Source organism: Nannobrachium achirus (assembly GCF_963921795.1).
Source record: "Nannobrachium achirus genome assembly, chromosome: 2".
NCBI classification, from domain to species: Eukaryota; Metazoa; Chordata; class Actinopteri; order Myctophiformes; family Myctophidae; genus Nannobrachium; species Nannobrachium achirus.
In genome coordinates, this window is record NC_137811.1 from 44,229,856 (window position 1) to 44,243,313 (window position 13,458).

The 13,458-nt window shown below is 41.5% G+C and overlaps 1 protein-coding gene across 2 annotated transcripts in view; it reads left to right on the top strand.

Annotated features, from left to right (window-relative positions):
* Window positions 1-259: 259 nt before the first annotated feature.
* dgat1b (diacylglycerol O-acyltransferase 1b) overlaps window positions 260-13,458 on the top strand; it is a 40,494-nt gene continuing 27,295 nt past the window's right edge. The window contains exons 1-4 of one of the 2 annotated variants that reach the window (XM_080745161.1): window positions 260-648; window positions 1,956-2,043; window positions 8,924-8,964; window positions 9,234-9,319. In XM_080745161.1, the coding sequence (XP_080601287.1) occupies window positions 380-648; window positions 1,956-2,043; window positions 8,924-8,964; window positions 9,234-9,319 (484 nt within the window). In that variant the 5' untranslated portion in view covers window positions 260-379. Of the gene's footprint in view, window positions 649-799; window positions 950-1,955; window positions 2,044-8,923; window positions 8,965-9,233; window positions 9,320-13,458 lie in introns of those variants that run through there. The other variant, XM_080745162.1, reaches the window with a different exon arrangement.

Genomic DNA, 13,458 nt, shown 5'->3' on the forward strand with positions numbered 1-13,458 from the left:
CATAATGAGTAGGCCTCAAAAAGTAGGTCTATTTGATACCAATACTTTTGTACTTTTACTCAAGTAAAAAAGAATTGAACTCTGGACTTCTACTTGCAAGTGCAACACAGTATTTCTACATTGCACCAGTAGTGATACTTTTACTTGAGTAAAACATTTGAGTACTTTTTACACCACTGCGGCGTCATCATGCATACACACTCCTACTTTGTAGGGCGGACAGTCCACGACTTCCTATTGTTAATGTTTACTACGATTGTGCAACAACAGAAGCAACAGGCATGCAGTCGTCTCAATGTAATGGCATAGCATATTGGCAAGTGATTTACTTGGGTGAAATAATTTAAACGATAGCCTGTTAGTGTGAGTTCCTTACACTATGGGGGATTCCAGCGCAGCACAGGGGCCCATCATAAGCCGCCGCCGTGGCAGAAGGGCTACCATATCGACAGGGAGAACGGCTACCCTGCAGCCGATGAATGGGGACTCTGTCCCGGCGTGTCAAACTGAAGCGACCGCTGCTGACGGACAGAACCGGGCTGTGAAGACACAACAACAAAGCGGGGTTGCAGACTCAGCCCACTCCAAATCATCAAAGAATGAGAAGAAAAGACGAACAAATCAGCTCAGCCTCAGTGACAGATTGTGGTGAGAAAAGTTGCAATGTTTAGTTCTCTTTCTTGGCTATGCAAAATGTCTAAAGTTGTCCAATTCTTTATGAGGAATAGGTCTACATTTTGACTAATGATGTGTATTCGCAGTGCAAGGAGGGACAGAGTTGTGTGCAAACATACCAGAGGCTGTTTCCTCCTGTTTAACTTTCCAACCGTGCAGAAGTTTATTTGAGGTTACACTGTGACGAGTTTGTTTGGGAAGGGTGCGTCATCGATTTACAACGCAGGAGGCCGTGCCGACGGTGGGATGCAGTGATGCACGGCGGGTTTTCAAGGTTTTTTCCTCCGCATCATGTGCCAAAAATAAAAATGCACAATCAATTTAAAATGTATCATTCACAAGAAATAACATAAGTTACTTGTTGCACTATAGGAGCCATTTCAGATTTCACCCCATCTTCCCTCAGGAATACACGTGAACTTGAACTGCGAGTTTAGTAGAAAACTGAAAAGTGGGCGGGCACTACTTGAGGACTAAAATGAAGTGGGCAGGTCAAGTGGGCAGTGGGCACTCAGTGGACACTCGAGAAGAGTGGGCACTAAAAGGAAGCAGATATTTGTGAAATGGGTGGATGAACAGAACATTGAGCTGTTAAAACAACATTTGATCATCAAATTTTGTTTTAACAGCTTGAACGGATTGAAGACTTTATTTAAGTTTGCATAGGAAAAGTTACAGTTTCATGACAGTACAGTTGAGTTTTTTTTACTCATATAAACAAATTCCAATCAACTCTGTTGACATGGCAATAAAGTATTGAATCAATTGAATTGAATCTCTATAAGTGGCTCTTAAAGTAAGGTAGGGATTTACACTGGATGGCTTGAGTTCAGTTCAATTATATTTTTTTTGTATTTTGTAGCATTCCTAAGACAAAAAAATAAAAATGTTATAGTAAATTTACCACCATTGATTCTGGATGGGGACCCAAATGCATTACTCTCCATCCGGGTCCCCATCCGGAATCAATGGGGGAAAATATACTATAATAAAAAATATATATTATATAACTAAAGTCTCCATGAGGTGAGTAATCACTAATCAATAGAAAAAACTACCCCAGGCACCCAGCAGCAGCTGCCAGCATTTTGAATTTTTGATGATAAAAAACTGTCTTACCAACCATACTCATTCATGTGAACATGTCTTGTCTACACTCTGATTGTCACATCACTTGTTGTAGGAAGCTCTGTGCCGTCAGTTTGTCTTACAGTGCTATGCATTCATTCATCAGTCATATACATCAGTGTATCCACCCACTCATTTCCCTTTTACTCCAGCTGTCACCAGTCGCGGGAGTCCTTGCTGAGCTCAGCCAGTGGTTTCAGCAACTACAGAGGAGTTCTCAACTGGTGTGTGGTCATGCTGGTAAGACACACACACACACACGCACGCACGCACGCACGCGCACACACATGCACACACACACACACACACGCACGCACGCACGCACGTGCGTGCACACACACACACACGCACGCACGCACGCACGCACGCACGCACGCACGCGCGCACACTGAAACATTGAAACCCATATGTGAAACACTGCTCTGATATGAAAATCCACATATTAGTCCATTCTACCCTCCCAGTACTGTTCTAAGCATTAATTAACTGTTAGTAAGGTACCTTTACCTCCTGGCATACCTTTTTCCTGTTTTGGTTCAATATCCCATAGCTTCATTTGGTTGGCTGATTTCATTGGTTAATTTGATTTATTGCAACCGAGCCAATCATACGAAGCTATGGGAAAATTAACTGGATGCCACCATGCTAAGACGTAGGAATACTAACCTTAATAAGGCATTGTTCCCATTTTAGACCAGGTCGATGCAAAAATCGTAGTTAAACTGTTAATAAGTGCATAGGTAACTGCTAATAAATGCATAATAAATATGTTTTAATGTTAATAAAGCAACAAAACAGCATAATAAAGGATGGTAAGGTAAGATATTACAACATAATAAAAGGCTTTTATTCATGTTCTTAAGCAGTCTATAAACATTTCTTATAACTGCTTACAAATCTCTTAACAATTAACATGTTTACTAACTGTTAATTAATGCTTATTAACAGGATGTTCATTTAAAGTGCTTTCAATCTCTAAACTATTCACTCAAATATAGACTGCTAAAACTGTGTGGAAATAATTAGAGACCGTCCTTCATATTGGGACTGAGGTGGTCTGATTGGTTTTCCACTGCAGTCAGGGCCCTGTTGTTCTAGCAACTACTGATTTTGATGTCCCCAGACATCAGTTGGCAGAGATCTCCGATTGTCTGGCAACGCAAGACTACCAGCATCTACACCTCGAAATCCAACACACAGTGACTGTGGCCATCTAATGTCATATCCAAACTGAACCAGCTGTAAGCTAAAGTCACTTGATGTGTCGGGACCCAACCATACCCCTCCTTTTACCCCAAGGGCAGAGTAATGGGAAATAGACCAGGTCAGAGGTAACAGATGATGTTCGGGGGCCGGGGGGACACAAGCTGGTAGAATTTGAAAAAAAGATACAGGATAGGGTATTTTTCTCAATTCACGGATTTACGAAACTTTACTATATCTGTGGTCTGTAAGGGTGTTTCTGTAGCAACTTTCAAACGTGAGATGTCACCTGATGTCACCCAATCTGATCATCCAACGTACAGTAGTTAGTCAGGACAAGACAGCTTTGTGTGTTTGGCCTTTAAAAGTCTTACGGTAAGGGCAAGGTACACAGTGATTGATACCGGAGCAGAGATCATAGATATGATACCTTCAGACTTGTCAGAAAAAAAGCATAAAAAGACATTCTTTATGATTTACACACATAAAAAAAAAGAAGAATTAATAAATCTATTAATGTTTATGATAATTCATTAGATCAAAAATAATAATAATGTCATACTGTACTTATATTCTAACTCAGGGGTTCCCAAACCTTTTTGGCTCGGGGCACCCCATGAATATATTTTTAATCCGAGACACCCCTAGATTATTATATTCCTAATTTTCACTCCCAGCACCTTATATTTATAGCATATTTTAACGATTATGTTGCGAGGAAAGCAAGATCATAGCCATTTTGGTGACTGAAAATAACTTTGTACTTCAAGTTTAAAATGATACTAAATATATTTTTAAATGTCCAAATAAATTTAAAATATTATCAAAATGATCTCGCGGCACCCCTGGACTGCCGTCGCGGCACCCCAGTGTGCCCCGTCACCCACTTTGAAAACCCCTGTTCTAACTGATGCTGTATATGTGCAGTATATAATGGTACACTCCTCCTCTCTTCCATACACACATCTGATTCGGTCTGCCTTCCGCTCTTTCTGTTTAGGCAAGCACACACTAACAGCAGTCTTAGTTCTTATGTGACCATTATGTGGAAATATGGCAGGGATCGGGCAAATTTATTGCAGGGGTTGCTTGCATTTGCTTCAGTTCTTGCGATTGCAAAATCCTGGAGAGCTTGAGGTGTACAGCCAGATAGATGCAAATATTTTATTTGGCAAATGCAGCTCTCTCCCTGCCGCCCAAAGCAGGCTCAGCTCTCTGCTGCCCACTCTGTAACTTACTGGAAGTTGTAAGGAGAGATTCCCAGCCCCATCACTTTGGAATGCATCAACTATCACCAGGTTCTGAGACCCCTCAGACCCTGTTTTCCTATTCTGGTCAGCGCAAATCCAGCTTTCTTCTTCTTCCTCTTTTCCTTTCAGCTGTTCCCATCAGGGGTGGCCACAGCGTATGACCTGCCTCCATCTCACCCTGTCCTCTGCCTCCTCTTCTAACTAACCTCATGTGCTCTTTCACTACATCCATAAATCTACTCTTTGGTCATCCTGTAGTCCTCCTGCCCGGCAGTTCCAACCTCAGCATTCTTCTACCGATATCACTCACTATGCCTCCTCTGCACAGGTCCAGACTATCTCAGTCTGGCCTCTCTGGCTTTATCTCCAAAACATCTGACATGCACTGTCCCTCTGATGTACTTGTTCCTGATCCTATCCATCCTTGTTACTCCCAGAGAGAACCTCAACATTTTAGTCTTTGCTACCCAGGTAGATGCACACATCAAAGGGGGCTTGAACCCCTGCCCTTTTATCCGCCTGTAAAAAACGTCCTCTCCAGACTATGAATGCAGCATTTACTAGGGTGAAAGAAATGCAAATACCCCCCTTTCCATGCCATACCCGAAGGCAGCATTCAGGAGAATTGCCTTTTTCTTAACTCTCCTGAACTTGAACGCAGCATTTTACGCGGAAAGAATTTGTACTGTGTAGAAAGCCATGTCGTACACAGAATCTTCAGTATTAAAGAGTGCCCCGATAGCTGATCTACAAGCGTTCTACATATCTACATAGCTGATCTACAAGCTTTCAACACGTCAAGCTGCTCTTGTAGATCAGCTATTTTGGGCCAAAATATGCTATAGCTCTGCTTCCTGTCTTTTCCTCAGTGTGACTAAACCATACAACATAGCTGGACTCACCATCGTCTTGTACACTTTCCCTTTCATAGCTGATACTTTCATATCACCCATCACATCAACATACTGTACGTTCCAACCTGCTTGCACTTGTTTCTTCACCTCTTTTCCACACTCTTCCATTGCTCTGGAATTTTCCCCCTAAGTACTTAAAATCCTCAACCTTCTCTCTGTAACCTCACTGTGCTTTAAGCGACTCAGTCCATACCATACATTTCAAAGTCTATACAGCTTAGTATACACAGTATACACTGAAGCAGGGCTTTTCAAAATGTTTGAAGTGAATGCAACGTAAATTAACAGCCTCTTGCTCTGTCCTTTCCATCCAAGTGCATTTATTTTCATAACTGCAAATATGTGAAGAAAAAATGAAAAGAAAAGACTATACACGTTAGTGAGTCCTTAATCCTGAGTGCAGGTCCTCTTTAAGTAAGATATATTTTCAGAGCCATTGCTCCATAACGTTTAACAAAAGAACCTGTTCAGCCCGGCAATAACCTTGTGTCGTGCTTTATTGTCACTATAGCTTTAATGGCAGAGAGAGGGAGGGAGCAAGACACGAGAGTGAAAATGATGTAGAAAATGAAAGAAAGAAAACATTGACACAGTTGATGAATATTAAATACAGTGATGCTGATGATTTTGTGTGTGTGGTATAAAGTCAAGCATGTTTATAAACATTTTCTGTAATTATTATTTGTGCAGTTGCATCCGCAGGGGCAACCAGAGGACTTTATTCCATCTTCCAACTAAGTAAACCTTTCCTGCGGAATTCCTCCCACAGTTTTGGTGGCACGCACTTGGGCCATATGTCAAATCGACCGGCTTCATTGGGACATGCATGCATGCTATTTTGCTAAGAGATACGTCATATAGTTTAATTTATATACATATATTTGTGAATTAATTATCTCCATTGATTTTAATTAAAAAATCACACCCAATGTGAAGTGAGCAGTGGTCGTGCTTGCATAACATCTTCAGACTAGGATTTAAGTCTAGGATGTACAGGCTATGCTACACACACACATTTTGCTATGGCAAAACGCTGAGGAAAAAGGCTACAGACTTATGACATCACTAGACAAACATGATGCTACGCACACACATTTTACTATGGCAAAACGCTGAGGAAAATGGCTACGGACACACGCACAGCTACGGACAACATACACATTTTGCTATGGCAAAACGCTGAGGAAAAAGGCTACAGACACACGACATATGACATCACTAGACAAACATGATGCTACGCACACACATTTAAGGCTACGGACACACACACAGCCACTTATAGGAGCGGTTTACACCGCTCAAAAAATATAAACATTTCCCAGATATGGATTTGATGTCTGACATCATCATGTCTGACATCATAGACGACAGGAGGCTGACAGAGTAGGTCCATATATAGACCACATGAGAATGACACAGTATATGTCCATATATGGGTATTCCAAGATATGGGCTTAATATTGATGACATCAGGGATCTCCATACTGTATATGGGCATGAAAGGTACATGGACTGACACAGAGATCTTCATATACGGGCTTTAAAATATTAGTGAATAAACTTTCCCCATTGCCTTGAAAGGAAATCCAGGGCAACCACACTTGCAATTTCCAATTTCATCTTCATTAGTTTGGTTGCTGTTGGCAACACAATATAGTTCTGGCCCAGCTTTCTTATTTTCACAATCCAGACTATAAAAAGTTCCTACATTGAGTTCAATGGGGGAGTGTGCAAGCTTGAGGATTGGACGAGCTTCACATGACGTTCTGGCTATCTAAGCAATAAATAGGCAACCACACTTGCAATTTCCAATTGCATATTTTCTAGTAGTTGATAATGAAATAGTCAACATTTCAACAGAAAATACTTTAATGATCAGTGAATCAAAATGTGAACAAAGCTACTAGAGGGCAACTCTATTTTATCCAGGGGTGCTGCACTGCCACTGTGGATTATGGCTTTGAAGGCAAAGAAAAGTGAAATTAAACAAAACCATCCACTGAAGTTGAGAAGCATCAGTTAAATGATGTTGGTACCCAGTTTATTTCTCCTTAGCTGTGTAGAAATCATAAAGAAAAAGCAGTTACAGTGCAAGATAATCCACCCACATAGATTAATAGAAGCAAATTAAAATGAAATTAATTAAATTATTCCATGTTTCTATAAATATCCGCTCCTTTTCAGTTGCCTCGACACGTCTGATTCTGTGTCAGATCTGGTTTCCTGCCAGCTTAGATGCACTACATAAAAAAAAATTAAATTTTAGCAAGACATTTTACTCTGTACTCGGACTTATCAAAGCATTTCTTGGGAATATCTTCTTTACTGGGACAGGACAGCATTGGGGGATGACATGCAGTGAATGGCTTGAGGCTGGAATTTAACTCTCAGGACTTAGTTACAGTAAATGGCTTAGAAAAACAAGCATGCCTCTATTCAAGATATTTTCAATTCAATTGATGGCCCTCCACTGACAGGTATGTCTTTCTAGTGTCAAGAGAGATCACTTGTTATACAGCACAAATGTCTTGTTTAAAGAAGCAATTTCAAGATAAGAGATTTGTTATGGTATTGTACCCAACAACTGGCCTTGACTCTAATATGGTGAAATCCCAGGCCTGATTGTATCCAATCAATGTGTGTGTTAGCATAGGCTACTACCTTATCCTCTATCAGGTGAAATGTCTTCAAAAAGCATATACAATGTTTGCAAGGAGAGTAAGACAAATCGACATTCAATAAATATACCTCAAAATAAACAAGACGCATCAATGCGAGATAGGCTCGGCATCTTTTTCAGCTTCTCTCCTCCTCTGTGCCCGAGCAGAAGTGATGGAATGGGAGAGGATGGGAGGCGAGGAGATAAAAACCAGTGAGGGCTGCTTGCTGTTAATCCAGGCTTTGAACACAGATCGTTGTGTTCATCACAGGAGGCTCCTCTCGTTGCCGCTGAACTTCTGTCCCATCCCCAGTTAGCAGCATGGGGGCTTTGTGTTGATTAATGAGATATTACAATCCTTTTAGACAGAGGGAGAGATGAAAAGAGGCAGAGGAGGCGGAAGCAGAGGCATGAGTGGGGATACACAGGGAGATATGGAGGAAAGAGTAAGAAGGAAGAAGAAGAGGAGGAAAAGAGACGGGGAATGTTTTATTCCATTCAATTCAATTAGCAAGATGGAGGGTGGGGTAGTGGAGACAAACAAGGGAAACGCGTGTACACGCCGTCCCTTATCTTTTCTGAGAAGTGTCACACCTCTCACGGACATGCGTCGATGCAAAACAACGTTTACAAACGCTTTAGTGTCACAACAGGGTGATTTAACAAAGGGACGAGGCTGTATGCATATCAATACACCATTGTCTGACCTGTTAACTTAAGCGACGTGCGCGTGACGTAATTAAAATTGGGTTCCCCAAACATTGGTGAAGAAAGAGGGAAGGAGGGGAAATGGTGACAAAGAAAGAAAGAGAAGTGAAAGAACAGAGTAAAGAGTGAATAAAGTTAATGAGGAGCAGAATGTATTTGCTGAGCTTATCTATGAGCCTGTTTAGCATCACCTCATATTCCTTTTTTCCATTTATGTACACGCAATCTGCACTCACACACAGGCACGTAGGCACACGCACGCACGCAAACACACACACACACACACACACACACACACACACACACACACACACACACACACACACACACACACACACACACTGGATTATTCAGCTAGTAACGTTACTATTTGTTTTGTTTTACAGGTGCTGAGCAATGCTCGTCTTTTTTTAGAAAACCTATTAAAGTAAGTATGGCTACAACCTTTTGCAAAGCATTTTGTATGGTTTTATCCCTTTGTCAAATTATGAACATAAATACTGTGCATTGTTTCACATTAAACCATGACTATGAAAGTGTAATGAACATTTCTGAAGACAAAATTAATTCCTGTCATTGTAAACATTGAATATCATGTAAATTATTACGTACATATTGTATATATTATACGGTATATACTGTAAATGAAAGTTGATGTCACATTTTAATACGTCTTTTTATGTTATGGTTCATTAGATATGGCATCCTTGTGGACCCTATTCAAGTTATTTCCTTATTTGTGAAGGACCCCTATAGCTGGCCAGCGCTATGCCTGGTAATTGGTATGTACACTTGAAAGCAGTCAGTTGCTGATGACTGTTTACTTTTGTTTTGATCATTTACGTACTGTAAGGTGTCATATGGTGTATTTGATATCTTTATGCCTGTTTAACTTACTGTTCTAATTGGCACTTTGTAAAGTTACTGAAGCAGCTGTAAGGAAAACATTATCTTTTCTTCTAATGAACTTTTTCATTAAAGACCCCCAAATCAATCATTTGACGGCAGGCCCACAGCTGAAAATATTTTGCCAGGGACCACCAGAAGAAAGATTTTTCCAAATTTATTCAAAATGATTCCAAGGCATTGCATTGCAATTCGTTTTGAGCTTGCAGATCAGGACGTCCATTTGTAAATGCTGAAAGTAATAATAGAAACGAAAACTGTTCCTCATTTTGCTGGGGACCCCATGGAGCCCCCAACCCCATACATTTTAAAACAAACAGACAAAAAAAAAATCCATAAATAAAATAATAATTAAGAAGTAGTATAAAGATCTACAAGCTCGCAACGCAGGGCGAATCGACGTGTTGTGTGTTTGTAGATCTACTCACTAGTTTGGGTCCCGAGCAAATGTCTAAACATCTCTCCTGACCAATGTCATGGTCATAACTGTAGTAACAAATTGTATGCTACTGTAGATATCTTTCTCATGCACATTGGAATCCAAGTGATCACTTTTTTGCCATTGGGCAATTCAAATGTAAATTGGCAATATTTTTCAGTACTATGGCCTTCAGGTTTCTGGGCCTTGCAGGGTTAACACTGCTACCCCCCTCCGTTTAAACAAGACTAGGCAATTCTAGTTTCCTTGATACAGCCATGGAACATGCATCTGCTGTGGTTGAGATAACGCAACTGTTTTAAGATAACTGCGAGAAACTGAGTAGTAACATTTCCGTAGCAACAATATATTGAGCCATGAATTGTGATAACCATACTGTGAATCTCGATTTTCCTCCAAAAGAATCTAGATCACGATTCTCACACGATTCACATTTTTTGAGAGCATAAAATGAAACCACATGTTCAGTGGCGTTTTGACGCATGCGGAAGTAGCTAATCCAGGTGCATTCTGGGGGAAATTGGCACATACCTATGTGCCAAAATGTTTGATGTTGAGACGTAATGATGTCACGAACGAAGTCGACGTCCATTGAACCCTATTGTAGACCCCAGCGGCACGCTCTTATGCTCGTGCTTGTATGTTTCACCCGGCCTGAAATTCCAGCTTTGGCCAGTAGGGCGGCCGCTTCAATATTTACAAGCCGTTCTGGGGGCTTGACTAGTATGGAACCGCGGCACATGCAACAAAAGTCTAGCTTGCGGATGTTTTTATTTTATTTTTTATATATAGAGATTTAAATAGCCTGTGTGTGTGTGTGTGTGCGTGTGCGTGCGCGCGAGCGCGTGTGTGTGTGTGTGCGTGTGCGTGTGTGTGTGTTAGTAAGAAGTAAGTGTGTGTGTGGTAGAAAAGTAAATAAAACGTTTGAGAAACAGTGTTGCAATGCAGTGTTGACTCAGTCAGTAAAGGACGTTCCCAATATCAATTTGATCTAAAACTGTTGCAAAACCACCTGTCATACGAGTTTAAATCAAATGACTCATAATAAGCAGTAAGCACACAAGAAAACATTTCTGGTTTGAAGTGGTACAAGTCAACTTTCAGAATTGTTTGTTTTTCAAACAATCAGTCTCATTCCAAACACATTTGCTACTTGGTTTTAGATGTTCATAAACTTTGTTTTCTTTTCGTTGTTTGTTCCATCAGTGAATGTCTGCATTGCTGCAGCTCGACACTCTCTTGAGGGACAATTACCTGCCCTACATACTGCAAACTGTTACTGTACTGCAGAGAGAGAGAGAGAGAGAGAGAGAGAGAGAGAGAGAGAGAGAGAGGGAAAAGAGAATGGGGGAGTGACAGGAAGAGAGGGAAAGAGGGGGGGAGAGAGAGAGAGAGAGAGTTTGGGGGTAAGGATAGAAAAAGGGGTGTAGGTAGTAATGTGAGAGGTAAGAAAAAAGATGGAAAGTTGTAGACAGTCCAGGGTTAAGGACAAAGATGGAGAGAGAGAGTGAGAGAGAAAGAGAAAGAGAGGTGGAGGAAGGCATTAAAGTGGGGGACAGAGAGAAGGACAGAGTTAATGTAAAGTACTGCAATAAGGGAGGGCAAGACGGGAGAGAGAGAGGAGAAGAGGTAATGTAGTGAAGTACTGCACCCAACAAAGATACGGGCAGCGAGAGGAGGAGGAGTGTGAATGGGATTCTCTTTACAGCATCACGGACAGTAAAGCATCCCAGCTCCCCTGGGGAGTGGAGTAGTTTCAGACTCACTGCAGCAACTTTTACTCTCTCTCTCTCTCTCTCTCTCTCTCTCTTTCTCTCACATACACGCATGCAAATGCACACAAACATTACCCTTTATGAATATAGTGTGTGCAGGGCGACTAGAGCCTCTTCAATCAAAATAAACAGTTTGGAACAGCGACCTATTCAACTCTTAAGCTCAACCAAGTGATGTTTATGTTTTTATTTTTTCTGTCTTTATTGATAGTATATATAGTAGAGAGACAGGATATGGGGAGAGAGGCGGGGAGTGACACGCAGCAAAGGTCATCGGGATCGGGACTTGAGCCTGTAACACACTGTCAGGCAGCTTAAAGGAGTAGTCCACCCCCAAAATGACTTTTTTTCTATTGATTAGTCACGCCATGGAGACTTGAGTTCAATAATATTTTAATTTTTTTGTCGCATTCCTAAGACAAAAATGTGATAACAATAAATTTACCCCCATTCGTTCCGGATGGGGACCCAAATCGATTCGGGTCCCCATCCGGAATCAATGGGGATAAATTTCCTCAAATCAAATTTTAGTCTTAGGAATGCGACAAATAACTAAAAATATTATTGAACTCAAGTCTCCATGGTGTGACTAATCAATAGAAAAAAAGTAATTTTGGGGGTGAACTACTCCTTTAAGTGCCAGCGGTTTCTGGCTGCCCAAAGGAAATGAGGAATCTCAGATTGAGGTGTGTGTGTGTGTGTGTGTGTGTGTGTGTGTGTGTGTGTGTGTGCGTGCGTGCGTGCGTGCGTGCGTGCGTGCGTGCGTGCGTGCGTGCGTGCGTGCGTGCGTGCGTGCGTGCGTGCGTGCGTGCGTGCGTGCGTGCGTGCGTGCGTGCGTGCGTGCGTGCGTGCGTGCGTGCGTGCGTGCGTGCGTGCGTGCGTGCGTGCGTGCGTGCGTGCGTGCGTGCGTGCGTGCGTGCGTGCGTGCGTGCGTGCGTGCGTGCGTGCGTGCGTGCGTGCGTGCGTGCGTGCGTGAGGTTGACGTTGATTTGTGACTTCAGTGCCACTGCAGTTGTAGCCATTTTGGGTCCTACATTACATTGTAAATGACAGTTCACCTTTAGGATGCCATGCTGAATTTCATACTTAAGATTGTTGAATGATGGGCAGAAGGCCATCCAAAAGCCATCGATCCCAAACAATCAAAAAGATTGATTCACCGTGAAATAACAAGACACCTGCCAAATACCCTTCCTGTGAACTCTAGCTTAACTTTGAGAACATTGGCTTAGACATCCCTCTCACTGTTACTACTGCTGTAGTTTAGAGATACTGCTCTATTTTCATCCATGTCTTACTAAACTCCTAAACTTTTTTTCTGCAATTTTGTACTATTTTTGAATATTTCAAATATTACAAGCTCACAACGTGTCGACTTAGATCGGCTATTTGAAGTATTTTTAAATGTTTTTCAAAATAGTAAAAAAAGGCAAAGAAGTTAAAGGATAAGGGGTAAGGCATGGACAAAAATATAGCTGACACAGTCTCAATATCAAAACACTACACACACACACATAGACTGTAGAGATCATGTGGATAAAATCTGAAGTTTTAAAATAAAAGTTTTTTACATAAGGCCCTGAGAACCCTTTTTACAGCACCAAACACAGGGAACTTTCACCCTGCAGGTCTGAAGTGATTTGCAGCCTACATGTAAAGGAACTACGGTTCTTCTGATTTGGATGATCGTGGAAGCCGTGCCAGGTTTTGTGTCTGGTCTGTCGGGATTCAAAAAAGCACATGGAGCGCAGATTGAAAGCCATCAGTGAAGCTGTGCTCTGAACTCAAGGACTCAGCCTGG